Source organism: Balaenoptera ricei, chromosome X (assembly GCF_028023285.1).
Source record: "Balaenoptera ricei isolate mBalRic1 chromosome X, mBalRic1.hap2, whole genome shotgun sequence".
NCBI lineage: Eukaryota > Metazoa > Chordata > Mammalia > Artiodactyla > Balaenopteridae > Balaenoptera > Balaenoptera ricei.
In genome coordinates, this window is record NC_082660.1 from 120,229,044 (window position 1) to 120,247,269 (window position 18,226).

General features: G+C 42.2%; 1 protein-coding gene across 6 annotated transcripts in view; it reads left to right on the forward strand.

Annotated features, from left to right (window-relative positions):
- The first annotated feature begins 973 nt into the window (after positions 1-973).
- LOC132357384 (integrator complex subunit 6-like) overlaps positions 974-18,226 on the forward strand; it is a 49,748-nt gene continuing 32,495 nt past the window's right edge. For all 6 annotated transcript variants that reach the window (XM_059910788.1, XM_059910791.1, XM_059910789.1 and 3 more), the window contains exons 1-2: positions 974-1,441; positions 1,583-1,660. In XM_059910788.1, the coding sequence (XP_059766771.1) occupies positions 1,331-1,441; positions 1,583-1,660 (189 nt within the window). In that variant the 5' untranslated portion in view covers positions 974-1,330. The remainder of the gene's footprint in view (positions 1,442-1,582; positions 1,661-18,226) is intronic.

Sequence of the window (18,226 nt, forward strand, 5' to 3'; positions counted from 1 at the left end):
TCACTGAAGTTCAGGATTCCACGTTGTGCACAGCATACTGCTGGGAATACACACCTCCATATTTAAAATTCGAGTTACATGAAGCAGTCAGCCAAGCGTGGTTGGCCACTCATTGAGACTCTCCGTAGAGCCAGACCTGAGAACATCCCTCAGTGTTGTCCTCATCTCCCTGAGCTGCACTTTCCTTTACTGAAAATTGAACATAATGCCACCTACCACAATTATTTCAAAGACTAAATGAGACTAACGTGGGTGGCTGACACTTCATAGGTGCTCAATAAATGTGAGATGAATCAGAATCCAGGATGGCAAAGCTTCCATGTGTAAAGGCTGCACAGACACGACAGTGGGTGGAATTATCACAGGCAGGGCAATACTTCAAAGTGCTCAATGAAACTGAAGAAGCTTGTGCACACAAAAGGCCAGTTTAGGTAACTGTGTTTAAGTTTTAGTTTCCTTTCTAAGTAGATATACGCGGAATGCAAGGCCAGCGACCGACTCACAAACACTGATCAAGCGTGGGGAGGGATCTGAAGGAATGCGAGTAGGTCTTGCCAGGAAAGAAGTTTGCTGCTTCTGAAATGTTTTGGTCTTAGCCACTGGCAGGATTGATCGATTGCAGTTAGCAAAGCGTCTTCTATACAGCCTGTCCAAGCATCTGTTTCTGTACCTCTGCACAACTGTTGCTCAAATTCACTCTTCCTTTCGAATTATCATCTTTGAAGAGCAAGAGAAAAGTCCATCCAAACCACCCTAAGTATCCTAACAGCTTCCAAGTCCTTTAAATGAGGGTCCTTAACATTTCCCCTTACCCCCTGCCTGGGTTCAAACTTCAACTCCCAGGGTTCGCCCAAGTCCCTCCCCTTGCCCTGTCATCTAATGAATATGCAAATAGCATATAATTGGCAGCCAATGGCGTGGGTTCTGGTCACATGGTGCCCATGGTAGGTGAGCGGACAGAAGTTGTGTGTTGGTTAACAGACAGCTCTCAGTCTGGGGCGAGCGCTTCAGTGAGCTTGGACCGATGCTCGGGCAATAGTCCCTGCGGCGGCAGCGGCGGCGGCGGCAGTAGTGGTGGCAGAAGAGAGGAAGGGGGAGGGTCCCGAGGGCTACACACGCTCACACTTTCAAGTTCCCTTGGAGGGAGAAGAGGTGCGGCTGCAGAAAGAGGAGGCCAGGAGCAGTTCCATCCGTCCCGTCCCGTCTCCCCCTCTTACTCTTGCTCCCTGCACCCTGGCTCTGCGAGAGTTGAGGGTTCGGGTGGCAGTACGCGGCAGTGAGGGCAAGAGGGCCAGGAGAGTGGGCACCGGAGCCAGGGGTGCGGGAGAAGATGCCCATCCTGCTGTTCCTCATAGACACGTCCGCCTCTATGAACCAGCGCACTGACCTGGGCACCACCTATTTGGACATTGCCAAAGGCGCTGTGGAGTTATTCTTGAAGGTAAAGGGAGGGGAGGGGAGAGATGGGGAGAGTTCGCTAGGGATGGGGGTGGTGGTGGATTTAGGTGCTTCTGTAACGTTGGTATCGCCCCCTCCTCCCCCTTTCCTTTCGCGGCCCCCTCCGTCATCCCTCGTCCCTCAGCTGCGCGCCCGGGACCCGGCCAGCCGCGGAGACAGGTACATGCTGGTCACCTACGACGAACCGCCGTACTGCATCAAGGTAAAGGGGCCATCCAGGGGGTGGGCCGGGCGGGAAGCGGGAGCCGGTCGGCCTGGGCAGCCGAGCCCCCCTGCCCCCGCCCGAGGCGGTCCTGCGTCGCCCGGCGGGGCGGGCGGGGCGAGGTGGGGGCGAGGGCGGGAGTGAGTGGCGCCTCCGCGGCTTCCGAGGAGCCGCGGCGCCGGGGGTCGGGGAGGGGGCCGGGGGAAGGGCGGCCCCGGGGAGAAAGCGCAGGAGAGCCGGGCCGGTGGCGGCGACGAGCGCAGCCGCCTCGGAAGATGGCGGACATTTTGCTTTTGTATGAGCCGGAGAGGGAGACCGAGGGCGCTGCTGAGATGGAAAGGAGGGAGGGGAGGGAGGAGAGGGGAAGGAGGGCCCGAGACCCGGAGGGAGGCTGCGGGCGGGCCCGCCCCTTCGGGGCGCACCGCGCGCGGTGTAGGCCGAGGGGCCGGACGGAGCCGGCGACTCCGCCCCGAGGTGCTGCGGGCTCGCGCGCGGGTTTTCCTGGAGCCCTGGCTCCGCCCCCGGCCCCTCCTTTCCCCCCCTCCTCCCTTCCTTCGCCGCTTCTCCTCCCCCTCTTCCTCCCGCTCCCCTCCCCTTCCTGCTGAGAGCGTGGCAGAGCCGGCCGCCGGCCTTCAAAGATTAGACTACTGCTTTTGCGCTTCTGTGGTCTCTAACCCACCCCCACCCAATGGAAAATCAGTCCGCGGAGCCAGCCTCCCAACCGCCAGGCCCGGAGAAACTCTTTTCACTTCTTCTCCGGCATCGGTCCGGTTAAGCCCGGCTCTGTTACCTTAGCTACTGTTAGTGTTTCATTGGCGATTCCACCCAAGCCGCGACAGGGTGGGGCGGAGAGATGCAGAGTCTGAACCCGCGGGGACAGAGCTTTTTAGGGACCTGGCCTACCTATTGACATCATAAATTAGGTTTGTGTTAGTCACGTAGGGGTTTGTCCAGGGAAAAGAAAGGAAGGAAGGGGAGGACTCGCTGAGCGCGGTTACAATAGTCAAATGCGATGACTCGATCCACAGGGTTCTGACCTACAGGAGAGAAGTAGGGAGCACTTCACCTCCCTACCCTTGTCCTAATGGTGAGGAGATAAAGAACTGCTTTGCCTGCAGTAGCCCGATAAAATAGAACTCAGACTATTAAAGCAACCTGCATAAGAGTCCTGCTTGCATATTGAAAATTTTAAAATACATCACCATGATCCTTGACGTCTTTCGCTAGATACCCTCTTTTTCTCAGAATTGTCTTAACAGGGTCGGGGAGGCACTGGATGTGTTGTAATCCGTTTTAGCCGAGTGAGGTGTTTGAAAGAATGGAACCTACCAAACTGAATAGTTGGCTATAGAGAGCCTTCCTTCAGAAATAAAACCAGAGAGGCTTTACTTTTGTAACTCGTAGCTTCGGTTAACAGTTTGATTAGTAGGGTCCCCTGAAGACCGGTCTGGTTTTGATGCTTTGTTTTCCGTTTTTGATTTATCTATTTAGAAAAATGGAGCAAGTAGACATCTTTAAGAATGCCATAAGCTTTTTAAACATGTCAGTTTCCTACAAGGGTGTGACCATTTTTTCCACATAGAAAAGCAGATGTTTGTCCATCCTAAGTATGAAAGTCTACACCCTTTGAGTACTCATACAGATAAGAACCCACCGTTTGTAGTGTGGCCATTTGAAATCCTCCTTAATTTGAAGTAGTAAAAAGGATAAACTACAAAGCAGTGTGCCTTTTTTTTTCTTGAAAGGAATAACTTATTTAACATTTTCCTGAATGCCAAGACTCATAGTTTAAACATGATTTTTGATCTATAGAACTTTTATGGCAATATTTACAGAATCTTTGGAAAGGAAAAAGAAAGTCTGGCCCCCTTCTTAACAACCATCATTACAGCTTTTTACCTAGCATTGTAATCATAGTGTACATATTACTTTGAGTTCTGCCTTTTCCACCTATTTTGTCCTATGAATTATTCCCGGTTGCCACATAGTCTTCATACTTAAAATTTTTAGTGGCTATGTAACTTATCCACGGTATTTTAGAGGCTCCAGATAGTTCTGTGAACAGAGGGGAAAAGTTGAATTCTGTTTTTAGTGGAAATTTCATCTGTCAGCTCGTTTTATCTTGCCATCTTCTACACTACATTTTTTCCTAAAGTAAAAAACCTTCTTCCAAGTTGACATTGATCTTTCTTTTCTTATGCAGGGCAGGTATGGGAAGATACTTTGTATAATACTTTCAATTGCTGATCATGAGTTATCTTCTTTAGTCTTTAGGCTTCTCTAAAGTCATTCAGGTTTTTTCATTTTAATCTTACATGATAACTACATGTGCTAGGGAATGGTTAATGATCTTAATGATGTTCTTGTCATTTTGCTGTCTATACCTGAATTTCTAATAATATGCCATATTTTGGTAGCATTTTCTTTCTGTGAGTCCCTTTCAGTCACTCCCTGCTGCCCGCCCCCATCCCTCCCCTCAGCATGTGGTAACTATTTGTTCTTTTGCTTTTAGGATCTAGCCATTTTGGAAGGTCTGAAATTTTAGAACATTTGGTGAATTTTTCTTAAAATTTAGTCTAATCTTTCACTTGCTAATAGCTGGGAGCCATAAATGTTCTGTTTTCTGTCACACTGATTATCAAATAGGTCTTTATTTGACTGTCAGCAGGCGTCTTAGTTGCTACTTAAAACTGCACTCTTCGCTGGGAGCCTGAGGTCCTTTCAGCAAAGTGATGTTAGATAGGGTTTTATTTGTTAACTTGTTTTTCTGCAGAATAACGTGAAGTGTATTTTTGGATTTCTGTACAGTTGGAGGGCCATTGTTTATCTCTTGTCAAAGTAACTGCCTACTTATTTCTCAGGTCTTGGTTATATCCAACTCTAAACACTGCAAAACCGATTTTTTTTCCTAGTAGAAGATTCAGTTCTGCTGGTGGTGTAACAGGCGTGAGTTGTGCATTTGGTTGGAAGGTTTTTTTCCTAATAGGCGTGGAACTATTCCCAGTATATCCACTTACAAGCTCTGACAATAAATCTTGTTGTGAAAAGTTACTGTGACTGGAATTCTTCACTAAAGTATACTGTTGAGCATGTGAATATAGTATTTCACCCAGGACTTAGTAGCTTCTTACTGCATACCCCTCAGGACATGGCTATGCGCTCTTTTAAAATTAGTCATACCTGTTACTTGCAGTCAGCTGGGCATGGATGGAATTAAGTTTGATTTGGGGAACCATACAAAAAGCATATGAAATGCAAGTATTTTGTGCTACATCTGTTTCAAGTGTTGCTTTGTAGACAGGTTTTATACATAGTGTCACAAATGTTAACACTACATTTATACAATGGTATCTTTAGTGTACACAGCTGGGATGAAGCCTTTTAATATTTTTAAATTTCCAGTGTATCCTTATAAGACGAATACATGGTTTTAAGAAGTGGGGTGGGTTTTTTTTTTCTTTTTCTTTTTTTGGTATAATAGTTCTTAATAGTTTTGGCTGAGGTTCTGCTGTCTTGTATGTTTTGTTTTGCTATGAGTCATAATTTCCTTTTATTCAGTGAATAGCAGAGGTAAGCTTGTCGCTACTACTAACTCTGAGCAAATTGAGGGCACCAAGAAGAAAGTGAGCCGTGAGACTGAAGTAGATAATAAGTATTCAAAATGGTTTGATGTTTGAAGCTACTTTCTTAAAGCGATTTCTTTTTTATTGAAGGAAATGCTTTTTTTTCTAAACATAAAACTGAGTCATTTTTCTAGAAATAGCTGAAACACATGTATAAATCATGTACAGACTTTTTTTTTAATAAATAGGGAGAGTTGTTTCAGAGAAATATCCCAAGTCTGTAATTTGAAACAGAGAGCATTTGAAAAAGTGCAATTTTCCCTTGAGTGTTGCTTTTTCACATCCTGTAGCCAGCCTTGCTTACTGGTATCTGTGTGCCTTCGTCAACATGTATCAGCAAAAGGCAGTATTTTGGCTTACAGATTTAAGAAGTAAACCTATGCTTTTTAAAGGATCTGTGTTCCAAGCATTTAGTGGTATTTTTAACTAAGGCTTAACTTTTTCATATGCCCGTGAGTATATTTTATGGGGCTTATTTGGAAAAGGAGTGACTTTTAGGGGAGCCTTTCATTGTGGTTGGAAGCTAAGGAAGTGGTTTTGGGTGAAACAGTGGCAACGTGGCCTGTGAGAACAACCGGAGGCAATGGAAGGTGCATTGAAAACTCAAAATGCCACAAAAGTGGGGCATTGACTTTTATAATTAGTTGTTCCTCCCCTGATCTTGCTTCCTTTTCACCTTCCTCATTGGCCATTTGAAGAGTGTGATGATAGTTATTTTGAGACGAAAAAGGGGGAAAGAAATCATCAACAAAATGAAAAGGCAACCTGCTGAATGGGAGAAAATCTTGTCAAATTATATACCTGATAAGGCGTTAACATCCAAAATATGTAAAGAACTCATATAACTCAATAGCAAAAAAACTAAACAATCTGATTAAAAAATGGGCAGAGGATCTGAATAGACATTTTTTCAAGGAAGATATACAGATGGACAGCAGGTACATGAAAAGATGCTTAACATCACTAATCATCAGGGAAATGTAAATAAAACCACAGTAATATCACCACAGGCCTGTTAGAATAGCTATTAACAAAAACACAAGTAACAAGTGTTGGAAAGGATGTGGAGAAAAGGGAACCCTCCTCCACTGTTGGTGGGAATGTAAATTGGTGCAGCCACTATGGAAAACAGTATGGAGATTCCTCAAAAAATTAAAGATAGAACTAACGTATGATCCAGCAACTCCACTTCTGGGTACTTATCTGAAGAAAATGAAAGCATTAATTTGAAAAGATATATGTACCCCCGTGTTCATTGCAGCTTATTTATAATAACCAATATATGAAAACAACCTAAATGTCCATCGATGTATGAATAAAGAAAATGTGATATATACATACAATGGAATATTATTCAGCCATAAAAAAGAAGGAAATCTTGCTATTTGTGCCAACACAGATGGACCTTGAGGGCATTATGTCAAGGGAAATAAGTCAGACAGAGAAAGACAAATACCATGTGATCTCACTTAAATGTGGAACCTAAAACAAAACAAAATGAAAACAAAAACAAAACAAGCTCATAGATACAGAGAACAGATTGGTGGTTGCCAGAGGCAGGGGGTGGAGGGTGGGTAAAGTGGGTGAAGGGTGTCAAAAGGTACAAACTTCCAGGTATAAAATAAATAAGTCGTGGGATGTAATGTACAGCATGGTGACCATAGTTAACACTGCTGTGTGGTATATTTGAAAGCTGCTAAGAGAGTAGATCTTAAAAGTTCTCATAAGAAAAAAGAAAAAATGTTGTAACTTTGTGTGACAATGGATATTAACTAGCTTTTCTGTGGTGATCATTTTGCAGTATATACAAATATCAAATCATTATGTTGAACACCTGAAACGAATACAATGTTATATATCAATTAAACATACATACATACATACATAAAAAGTAAATGCTCCCAGACTTCTATCCAACCTGTGAATTAAATATAGTTTACTAGAAAGAATTTTAAGAATGAGGTACTCTGCCTGATAGCTCTTTTTCTTTGTGTAAGAGTAGAAGGAGGAATTAGAACTTTAGTGAAAGCTTATACAGAGAACCCTCTATCGGTCATGTGTATACTACTATGTTTATCTGCACTTTTGTTTGTTTATTGTTTTGTTTTGCAGCGAATAAAATATTTCTTGTTAAAAAAAAAAAGAAAGAAAGAAAAGGGGAGATTTAGGGGTAGAAGACTAGATCCCTGGTCAAGGGAGTAAGTGCTACTTTCACATTAGGTACCAGCTGGGAGATGACTAGGAAGTGCTGAGACAATTATGGAGTCCTGTCTGTTCTGTATCCTAAACCTATCTTGTATCCATTCTTTCTTATTTGCTCCTCCCTTGTTTCAACTTTCATCTGGACCATTGTTTCAGCAGGCACTCAGTTGGTCTCCCTCCTGGTCTTGCTTGCCACTGATTCTTCACCCTCATCGCCACTAGATTGCTGATTCTTAAAATAAAGTAAATTAAAAAGTCATTCCCCTACTAAAAATTCTTCCATTTATATTTCAGAATAAAATCCAAACTCCTTAACCTGGTTTTGCCAACAGTGTCTCTCCACACTCTTCAGAGTCACTTCTCCAGACTCACTCTGCCTCTTGCTTCTGTGCCATTGCATATGTTGTTCCCTCTGCCTGGGACACACTGGTTGGCCTGACATGCCTCACGTCTTCATTCTACGTTCTCAAAAGTCATCCTGCCCCTCTGCCCACCCCTACTCCAAATAGTGAAACAACTTCCACTATGATCCCTTAACCCTCTGTCTAGAACTTAACCCAGAAAATGCTTCTTGCTTCTTCCTGCAATCCCTTCCTCCCCTGAAGGTAGCCGTTGGTCTGACTTTTACCACCATTGTGGTGATATGACCAAAATGGTGTTTCTGGAAGATAAGTCTGATTTTGGATTGCTACTATAGCAATCTAGGCTTTCGTATACCGTATGTTCATTCAACACCCTCTGTGGACTATACTATACTATACTTGGGGCCAAAGGAGACACCAAGAAAGACTTGCCCCAAGGGGAAATTGGAATAGTAAAAGATATGGTCCTAGTCCTCAAGGGTCTTGAGAATAGTCATTGGAAAAAGGTGACTGGAGAATGTGGATTAAGATACGGGAGATGTCAACAACAGTGGACTCTTAACCAACAGATTGCAGGTGAGGGAGGGAGAATTGACAGGACCCAGTGATGATTCAGTTTATCCAGTCAAGATTGCAACTAGTTAAGACTGGATCGCAAAAGGGCTTCGAAACCTACAAGCTAGAGTTTGTACATTTCTCCTGGAATGAAGAGCTATGAGGTGGATTTGAAGACAAATAGGGTAAGGCTTGTTGTCTGTGTGCTTGCATGGTTATCATGCAGAAGCGTACGTTGAGGTGGGCTGGGGAGATGAGAGAATGAGAGGTGGGGGAGATCTAAAATATGTAGTTGAAATTGCCTAGTTTTGCATTAGTGCTGGCCACTTGAGAGCTTTTGACTTTGAGGTTAGGATGGGGGTAGGAGGGGTGGCAGAAGGGCAGGGCACACATAAGGAAAGGGCAACTATTGTCCTTTTCAGTTTGCCTTTGCTTCAGGAAGATGACTAGAACTGTTCAGAAGACAGGGTTCTCAGTTTCACGGAGTGTTCCAAAATGGCAGCTGTTCCACATCTCAGGGAGAAATGTGCTTTCCAGAGAAGGGCAGGATTGAAGGACCCTCTGAATGCGGGGAGGAGGGGACAGGGATGAAGAAGGGAACCAACTGGCTTAATTTAAGTACTTAAATGAAAGCTCTTTGTAAACATGGCTGTCAGTTCCCTTTTACGAAGAGTGTAGATGAGAGATCCAGGCAGTCTCTTTGTGTGCCTGTTGGAAGGTTGGAACACGCTATCTCCTGGATAGTGTTCTAAATGGTGATTAGGTTCCCAGACCTTCCTCCCCAGGAAAGCCTATTTAACCCTTAATGCCACTTAGCCATAGAACTATTGTGTCTGCTATTGTTTCTACTGGGAAATGGAGTTGGGTTTCCAAGGTGCTTTGTTAAAAACACATCCTTTCCCCCCCTTCTTCCTCACAACTCCAGGTGGATTAGTGGTCCCAGAGAGGGGTGGGGACACTATAAGAGCTCCAGCAAAGAGGGTGAAGGGCTGAGGTGTCCGTGAGTCATTCATGTCAGATTGGCTGTATTTGCGCCATTCAGTACAGCATCTGCTAGCCACGTGTGGTTATTGAGCCCTTGAAGAGGCGGCTAGTTTGAATCAAGATGTGCTGTAAATGTAAACTAAACACGGGATTTTGAAGATTTAGTACCAAAAGTATATAAAATATCTCATTAACAATTTTTATATTGACTACAAGTTTAGACAATATTTTTGATATATTAGATTAAATTAAATATATTATTAATCTCACCTGTTTCTATTTTTTTAATGTGGGTACGTGAACATATAAAATTACATATGTGGCTTTCACTGTGTTTCTATTGGACAGCCGTGTTGGTCTCTATTTTTTCTTAACATATTTATGATGTTCATGTCCTAGAAATTGTTTCTGAAGGGGGATCCTCCCTCTCAAAGTTCTGTTTTAAGTGAGCACCTCCATAATGGAGTCATTTGTGCATGAAAGGTTATCATACAGTTCAGAGTTGATTGGGTTGATAACCCTTGGCCCTGGGGTAAAAATATGAAAGCATCCCATTCTTGTTTGTATTGAAAGCCAGTTTGGTTGCTTAGACTTTTGGATACAGTTGGTGATCCAACTGGTTGGGTTAGAAGTTTTTTTCCTGGGCTAAGTAGAAAAAAATATGTATGTGAACTCCTAATGTAACTACAGTAATTCAGAATTCTGTTTGTAATATGTGGTCACCAGTGGCACAAAGTGTTCCATGCTTCTAGTGCTATTAGAAATATGTAACGTATCCCTTATTAGATTTACATAGCTACTTGGCCCAAGAATTCCCAGGAACAGTATTCATCAACAGAAGGAGGATAAAGGATAAATTCTTTAGCTTGGCATAGTGTAAAACCTAAGAAACAAAGAGGGGTTTGTGTCACTGCTCTTGTTGAAGGATTTCTTGAGGTTCCCTAGCAAGGCCCTTGTCTTATATCATGGGAAGTCATCAGTAGCATTAAAAGGAGGGGGGAGGTCCAAGTGGAGCCATGGGCGGGCTCCCATGATTGTTGCTTTCTCTAAGCTCAGTCCTCCTAAGGGGGATTACAGGAGTGACAATGTTATTTTTTGTTACTGTAATGGCTCCCATTTAAGGAATAAATACCAATGTCTAATTCTGAGCCTGGGTGAGAGTACAGATATGTTGATGAATAGCATGTATATGATGTGGAACCATTTTATAGCCCTAGTTTTAGATCCTCCTAAAACCTATCTTATAGTCAAAGGCGTTATCTGGCTTTTACAGATATGATTCGACTTATATCTACTTCCTTATAATAATGAACAATAATATAATAGCTTTCTAATAATAGCAGCTGACATTTATTGAATAATGCTTATGTACAGGGCAATGTGCCAATGAATGTACAGTGCTTATTTCATTTATCTTCCCAACCAGCCTACATCACAGGTACTATTATTATCCCCACTTAACAGATAAGGAAACTGGGGGCCAGAGAGGTTAAGTAACACAACTGAATAGTAACCCAGGTCTGTCTCTATTCCGAAGTCTTAAGTAACGAGCCACTTCACTTTCCCTATCAACTATGGTAGAATATTCCTTTTAATAATTTCTCAGTGGTATTTTTCTCATTATGGTATATGTCCTGGAATCATGTTTTTTAGACAGAATTGTCATGCTGTTATTTATAGTTGCTTTTGATATAACAGTGTTTGATATTAGAGCAAGCACTCGATGAATGAAAATGACTACTGCTAGTGTTACCATTTTTATTATTTCTCTGATTCTTTGTAGGTGAATAGCATGGTGCATTTGTTTGTGAAACACTTTGGTCTTTGATATCACAGTTATGCCCCTACTCAGGGAAAGAGATGGAGTTGTTGGGACTCTCAGTTGATGGAACTTGAGATAGTTGGGGAGTAGAGGTTGAGCACTGGGGCCTAGGCCGAGTAGGCCCCGTGGGAAGAACGGTAGGCTTGAGAAAGCAACAGGGTGGTTTTTGGCGATCTAATGGCCTCCAGAAATTGATACATCATCTTCACCCTGTCACTCTCCTGATAAATGTTTCTCTTGTAGGGAAAAGAAAGACAGTCAGTGTACTCCACAGTAGCCATTTAGTTTCCTTTAATCCACAACCTGTGGGAGAGGCAGAAGCCATTTTGTAAAAGGCCTGAGTACGCCATACTGCCTTCGCCGAGTTTTATCTATCAGCCTGTGCCTGATCTAATGGTCCGCTCCTCATTTCAGCCAGATCTCCCACTCTCCTCAAGCCACACCCCTGCCATAGGCAGATAGCTTTTCCCCCCGCTTCCTGCTTAGTTACGTTGGTAAGGGATGAATTTCAGAGGATTGGAGGTGCTGCCAACTTAGCCACTGGGGTCTTAACCAGAGAAAAGTTACACGAAGGCTTTTGTGCCAGATGTGCCAGATGTTCGTAGAAAAAATTGAGTTCTGTATCTTAAACCATATGTGCGTGATTATCTTAATATATATGTGCCTGTATCTTCAGCCATATGCACCTGCTCTTTCGTTAGTTATATCCTGCCCTGTTAAGTCGAATAGTTCACTAAACTTAGTACTAAGAACCAAACTCTGGACTTGAATGCTATTGAACGAAAAGCTCAAAACATTTGTTTGTGTGAGTAGGGAGTAGTATTACTGAGGAAAGTAAATATAGTTTATTAAGGTCTTAGGATTTACTATGTAGCTACTTGGGCTAATTTACTAATGTTTATTCTTTTTGTCCTTGCCTATATTTGAAACTGTTAATGCTTCTTCCTTCCAGAAACTTATCACCTCCTCCATTCTGTTTCTCCACCCCTCTCTCTGATAATTCTTTCCCTATCTGCCAAATTCTTTCCCTTGCTGAATGCATCCTACCTCATTCATGATTTCAAATATTCCTTCTACTCCCCAACTTCAGCTTCTCACCCGGGCATCGCTAGCTGACGACGGGACATCTCTCCACTTGCCTGTCTATACTGCCATCAGCTCACAGTTAGCATGTCAAACAGACCTCCTTATGGCTCTAAAACTATCCCCTCTTCTATATTCCCCATCTTTTAGTCGCTCAGGATTGCAAGGTGGACATTATTCAGCTTTGATCCTGTCCTTCCATCTTTTTCTGAGGCCTATCCCTTTGCGATGTCCCTTACATATGTTCCTTCAACTCAATGTCTGCTGCCAACACTTCAGTCCAGGTCCTGACTTCTATGCTTTGGCCACTATAACAACCTTCTTATGTAGTCTTCCAAGTGCTTCCCAAATTCCTACTCTCTACCCATACCAACTGCTAACTTTCTAAAAAAAGATGGTTTCATCGTATCACTCCCCCACTCATAAGCCTTCAGAGACTCCCCAGTGCCTATGGAATCAAGTCAAAATTGCTCAGTCTGCCATTCTGAGCTCTCTAGGACCTGCTCCATGTGTCTGTATAAACGTATTTCCCATCATTTCCCCACAGGAGCCCTGCCCTTCAGCCAGACCTCTCTCTTCCACCCCCTGAGTTTGTCTCCCTACTCCTGATGCCAACTCTTAGACCATCAGTTAACCAAAGGGAGAAGAGAGAGAGAGCCAGAGGAGCCGGAGGCCTGGGGGAGGAGAGAAAATGAACCGAAAGCATGCCAGCAAGGGTGTGACTTGAGGGGGAGGATGTGACAGAAGGTGCTTTAAATGCTGTTATAATGATGAGGAGTTGCAGGAGGAAGGGGGAGAGAGCTGGACTCTGACCTTTAGTGGTTGATTAGCCTGAACCAGACCAAGATGTTTTGATTTAAATTGGCCTCAAGATGCCGGGAAGCCCTGCCGTTTATCTAACCAGTCCCTCTCTGCCTTTGTCTCTGTGGAAGGGAGCCCACGCAGCTAGACAGTGGATAATGGGATTCCAGGGAGAATATCTAGCCTTTAATACAGCCGTGACATTGGAAAGTTGGGGGTCCCTCCTGTTGTATGTCTCGTAGGAGAACGTGCAAGATGTTTGGAGCAAAGCGCTCCTTTTTCTTAAAAGCTTACGTGTGTATAGACATTGTAAATTCCATTTCATAGTGAAGTTTTTGAGCTATATGTTAGAAGTCTATTTAAAGTCTTCCTAGGTACTTTCATAAAAATTAGATTTGAAGAAGTGGTCATAGGATAGCCTGTCTGGTAGCTACTGATTAGACACATGACCCTGGGCAAGTCACATAACCTTCTACGTGTCAGTTTTCTTATCTGTAAAACGAAGGGATTAGACTAGATTATTTCCACTATTCCTTCTGAAAAAAGTCAGGAGAGAATTGTATAACTGAAAGGCAGGAAGTGGAATAATTCTGGCTGGGACGTCAGGGGTATTTCAGAATTGCTTTAATTTTTGGGGGGGGGGGGCGCTGCGCCGCATGGCATGCGGAATCTTAGTTCCCCAGCCAGGGAGTGAACCTGCGCCCCCTGAAGTGGAAGCACGGAGTCTTAACCACTGGACCTGCAGGGAAGTCCCAAAATTGCTTTAAATTTTAGAAAACAGTTTCTGTAAGTGGTTAAAGTGCTGTATCACGTACCTACTGGTTAAATCGGTCACTCCATCTTATTGGTAAATGTCACTTCATCTTATTGGAGTCATTTCTGCTTGCTGCCAACAGTTTAACGTTCAGGACAGATTCCTAGCAATGGTTACCTCTGAATAGTGGAACTGACAATTTGGTGAAGAGATAGACTAACTTTGTATTTCTGTTGGGATTTTTAACAATGAATGTGCGTTACTTTTATAATGTAAAAAACAGCTCATACAAATTTTTTGAGAGAATTTTTTAAAAAGAATTAGTCTGGAGGAAAGAGATGCCATAAGATCTTTAGAAAGTAAGGAATGGCCATTCTGCGCTCTCCTCTCTTCAACTCTTTCTGTAATGTTTGGGTGGCTTAGTCTCACTCCTGTCCTTGTGTATTTTCCAAGGCCACTTTTGTTGATTTTTATCTTGTGTATGTGTTCATAAAAATATCTCCTATCAGAACCCCAAACCTAAGCAATTGAACATGTGCTCTGCATGATAGCGTTATTTTGTTTGTTTGGTTGGTTGGTTGATTTTTGTTTTTGTTTTTGTTTTTCTAATAATAAGTATTGGTCAGTAGCTACAGTTGAAATGAACTCGGAGTGAAAGAGGAAACTTAACATTTATATCTGACCGAGTTGTTTGGTAAATTCTTTGCAACTCTATGGTATTTTTCTTTCAGTAACAGTTCAGTTGCCTCTTGGACAGAGGAGAAAATTTGGTTTCTACATGTTAGCGTCCTCTGGTGAAGATCAAATTTCTTTTGATCTTATGCTTTCACATGAACTCTGAGAGGTGTGCTACTTCATAATTTTATCTTAATTCCCTTGGGTAAGAATTGAAAAGTCATAAATGAATTTTGCAGATATTTTAGACTAATCCTTATGATTGTTAATCCACTAAAAAAAAAAACCCCTCATCCTAGGTATCTTAAAGAGACCAGTAACACAAAATGGTGAACTTTGTGAGGGTGGAATCAAACTGAATCATGTCTTTGCCTGGTTTACTTAAAAATATGTGGTTATGAGAGTCTTTAACCATCTGCTGAAAAAACAATTCAGCAGGCCACAGACTGTCAAATAAGTTTCTGCAATATATTAGGGGGTCAATTTCTAAGAATTTTTTTAAAAAGTAGAAGACTCAAGTAAGCTAGATTTCTTTTTTGTGGTCTTGGCTGGTAGTATTTCCTGAAGCTTATGGATGAAAATTGGTGGACTCAACCACAGAATGATAACATTCAGAGTTCTCTGGAAGAGAACTGATGTAATCAAATAAAATGGGCTTCGAGTATCTTAGCAAGTTCAGGACACTAAGAAGTGCCCCTGGGGAAGTAAATTTGACAAAAAGGAATCCAAGAGAACTGGATATTCTGTTTTGTTTTTTTTTTTAACATCTTTATTGGAGTATAATTGTTTTACAATGGTGTGTTAGTTTCTGCTGTATAACAAAGTGAATCAGCTATACATATACATATATCCCCATATCTCCTCCCTCTTGCCACTCCCTCCCACCCTCCCTATCCCACGCCTCTAGGTGGTCACAAAGCACCGAGCTGATCTCCCTGTGCTATGCGGCTGCTTCCCATTAGCCATCTATTTGACATTTGGTAGTGTATATATGTCAATGCCATTCTCTCACTTCGTCCCAGCTTACCTTTCCCCTTCCCCGTGTCCTCAAGTCCATTCTCTACGTCTGCGTCTTTATTCCTGTCCTGAGAACTGGATAGTCTTAAAACAAGTAATTTTACAAGAGAGAGCTTTATTAGTACACATAAAACACAGAATAATAGAATGTCTCCTTTGAACCTAGAACTGTATCAGTACCTTGAGTCAAGTGAGAAAACCACAAAAAAAAGTGAAATCAGACCAAATTGCTAGAGTAGTAAGGGAAAAATATTGCGTCAGATAGGGTCAGAAGATATAGTGCAAGAAAGAGTTTTCAAAGTTGATACAAGAAGCGAGACAATCCTATTCTTTCAATGATATAGCGTCTGCCTAATGTGTATTTCATGGTTTTAACAACCTCCTTTAAAGTGCTCTAGCTGTAAACACAATTTAAAAAGACGTTTTATATGGAGACACACACACAAAATAAAATAAAATAAAATACTGAAAAAAAAGACATTTGAACATATTAAAGTGATTTCAGCTGTTACAGTGTTCTGTTTACCTAAAAGGGCAAGTAAACCTCATCTTATATGTATCAGAATTGGAGTCCATTTTAGTTGTGAGAAGAAAATTCTCGAAGTTGAAAACTTTTAACTCACACAAATATTCCATATAAAGCTAAGGGCAAAGACCAAGGGAAAAGTCATTTGTCTTCTCAGGAGAGAGAGTTGATTGGAAAAGCAGGGCTTCTTATTTTTCATGTCATCCTGTCCCACTGGTCACTTTACCAACACAAGAACAGTTTGTGATGACAAAGATGATAGAATGTTAAATTGGAGAAGAAAGTTAAGTTAGTTGAAAAATGCCGTTGAAGTTGATTTATTCAAATTGTCTGGGTTGTTGCAGAGCAAGTTTCCCCCAACTTGTGAAGAGCAGATGGAAAAAGGAAAATAGTTTATCTTTCAACAAGAGAAATGATGGCCCTGCTAAATTTAGACTCTTTGGCTTTAACTTGCAACATCTGGGAAAATACTTAAATCCGTTAATCATCTTGTTTGTAAGCACCTAGAAGAAGAGCCCAAGGTTCGGGATAGCCCTCTATATGAGTTTATGAAGGGCAAATATTACCAGGCTGATTTCATTTCCTTTAATAGAAGTTAAAAAGTCTTGTCAAGGAGAGGGAAACAACATGTATTTTCTCTCTGCAATCCAGTGAGGCTTTTTATTCATTGTGAAGGGCTTGCTAACAAGCTAGGAAGCCTTGGATTGAATTGAACTGCTCTTCAGGTTAAGGTCCAAAGAGGCTTTCGGGTGCATTTGCCCAAAATGGGTTAGTGCAGTGGCTCAGCACCCAGTCAGAGGGACAGAGCAAGTGATGCCCTTCCAGTGAGAGGTTCTCTCGCTGCATGTGAGAGCCTGGCTTGTGACAATCTGTAATAGAGAAGGATTATTTTTGCTGTTTGAAAAGATTCACTGCCATTCTCTTTCAGGAGCTGTCACCCTAGAGGATTTTAACTATTCAACTGTTTTTTTATTTTTACATATTCCATTTATATGGTCTTTTAAGGGGCGCTTCTTCTGTGGAAAGCTAGATGCAGCTGCCCTAAAAAATGTTTTTCAGTTACCTTGGATGGAGAAGTTAATACCGTGTTCATTAAATCTGCACTATATACTGAGTCTAACACGATCATTTATATTTTGGAAAAGGATTGCAAGTGACCTTCAGAGATAGAACAGGCGTTTACAGAAAGGGCCCTAACACCACTGCCACATGGCCCTCTGGCTCCCGAGTGCTCCTGCCACATCCTCTTCAAGGACAGTTGATCTGTTTTTATCTCTTTTACTTGTTTATACTTCCTGGCAAGATTTCCTTGGAGGAAAGGGTTCTTCATTTTAAAAAATAAAAATAAAATAAAAATCAATGAATCAGAGAAATGGTCCTGCCGAAATGGGATGAAGTTTAGGAAGGACAAGTGTTCGGATGCTGAGGTTTGGGGGAGCCATTAAATAGCACCCCTACCTTTCCCTCCTCCATTGACACCAATGGAGAAATAAGACACAGGAGCCAGCCAGAATTCTAAGTAACAGCGTTATTCCTGAGAAAAGCTAGACTGGAGGGTATAACTTAGATGTGTGTTCATAAAAAGCTTCCAAATAGTTTGCATGTTGACAGACCTCCACTATAGTTCTGTCATAGGGGCAAAACCTACCCTTTAAACACCATATGGCAGAGAACATACCAGATAAGGACATGGAAATAGGGGTGCAGAGGGTAGTAGAAAATATTTCTTTTAGGCTTTGCCCTTCTGAGGAAAGGAGTACAGACTCTCTCCTTTTTGTGGTGGTATGAGTAGGGAATAAAAGGCTAGTGGGCTAGTCCGTAGAGCTGCGGGGAGAACCCAAGTCATTGACAGACTGAAAGGCCCATACTCTTCCTGCTGATATTCAAAGATGTCTTTAGTTGGCTATACAAATTTAAACCAGACCTGAATTAGCATATTTATTAAGATATGAGGCATTTTCTTTCTGTAAGTCAGATTTATATAAAGGATGGATACAAGGTATGGAATGCTAGGATATGAAAACTGGAAGGGACCTTAGAGTTGGTTTTCAGTTTTTTCATTGCTTAGGTGACGAAACAGCCCCAGTAAGGGGAAACGACTTACTCTGGACCACTTGTTTTGCTAGTTAGTTACAGCCAGGATTAGACCAGGGTCTTCCAAG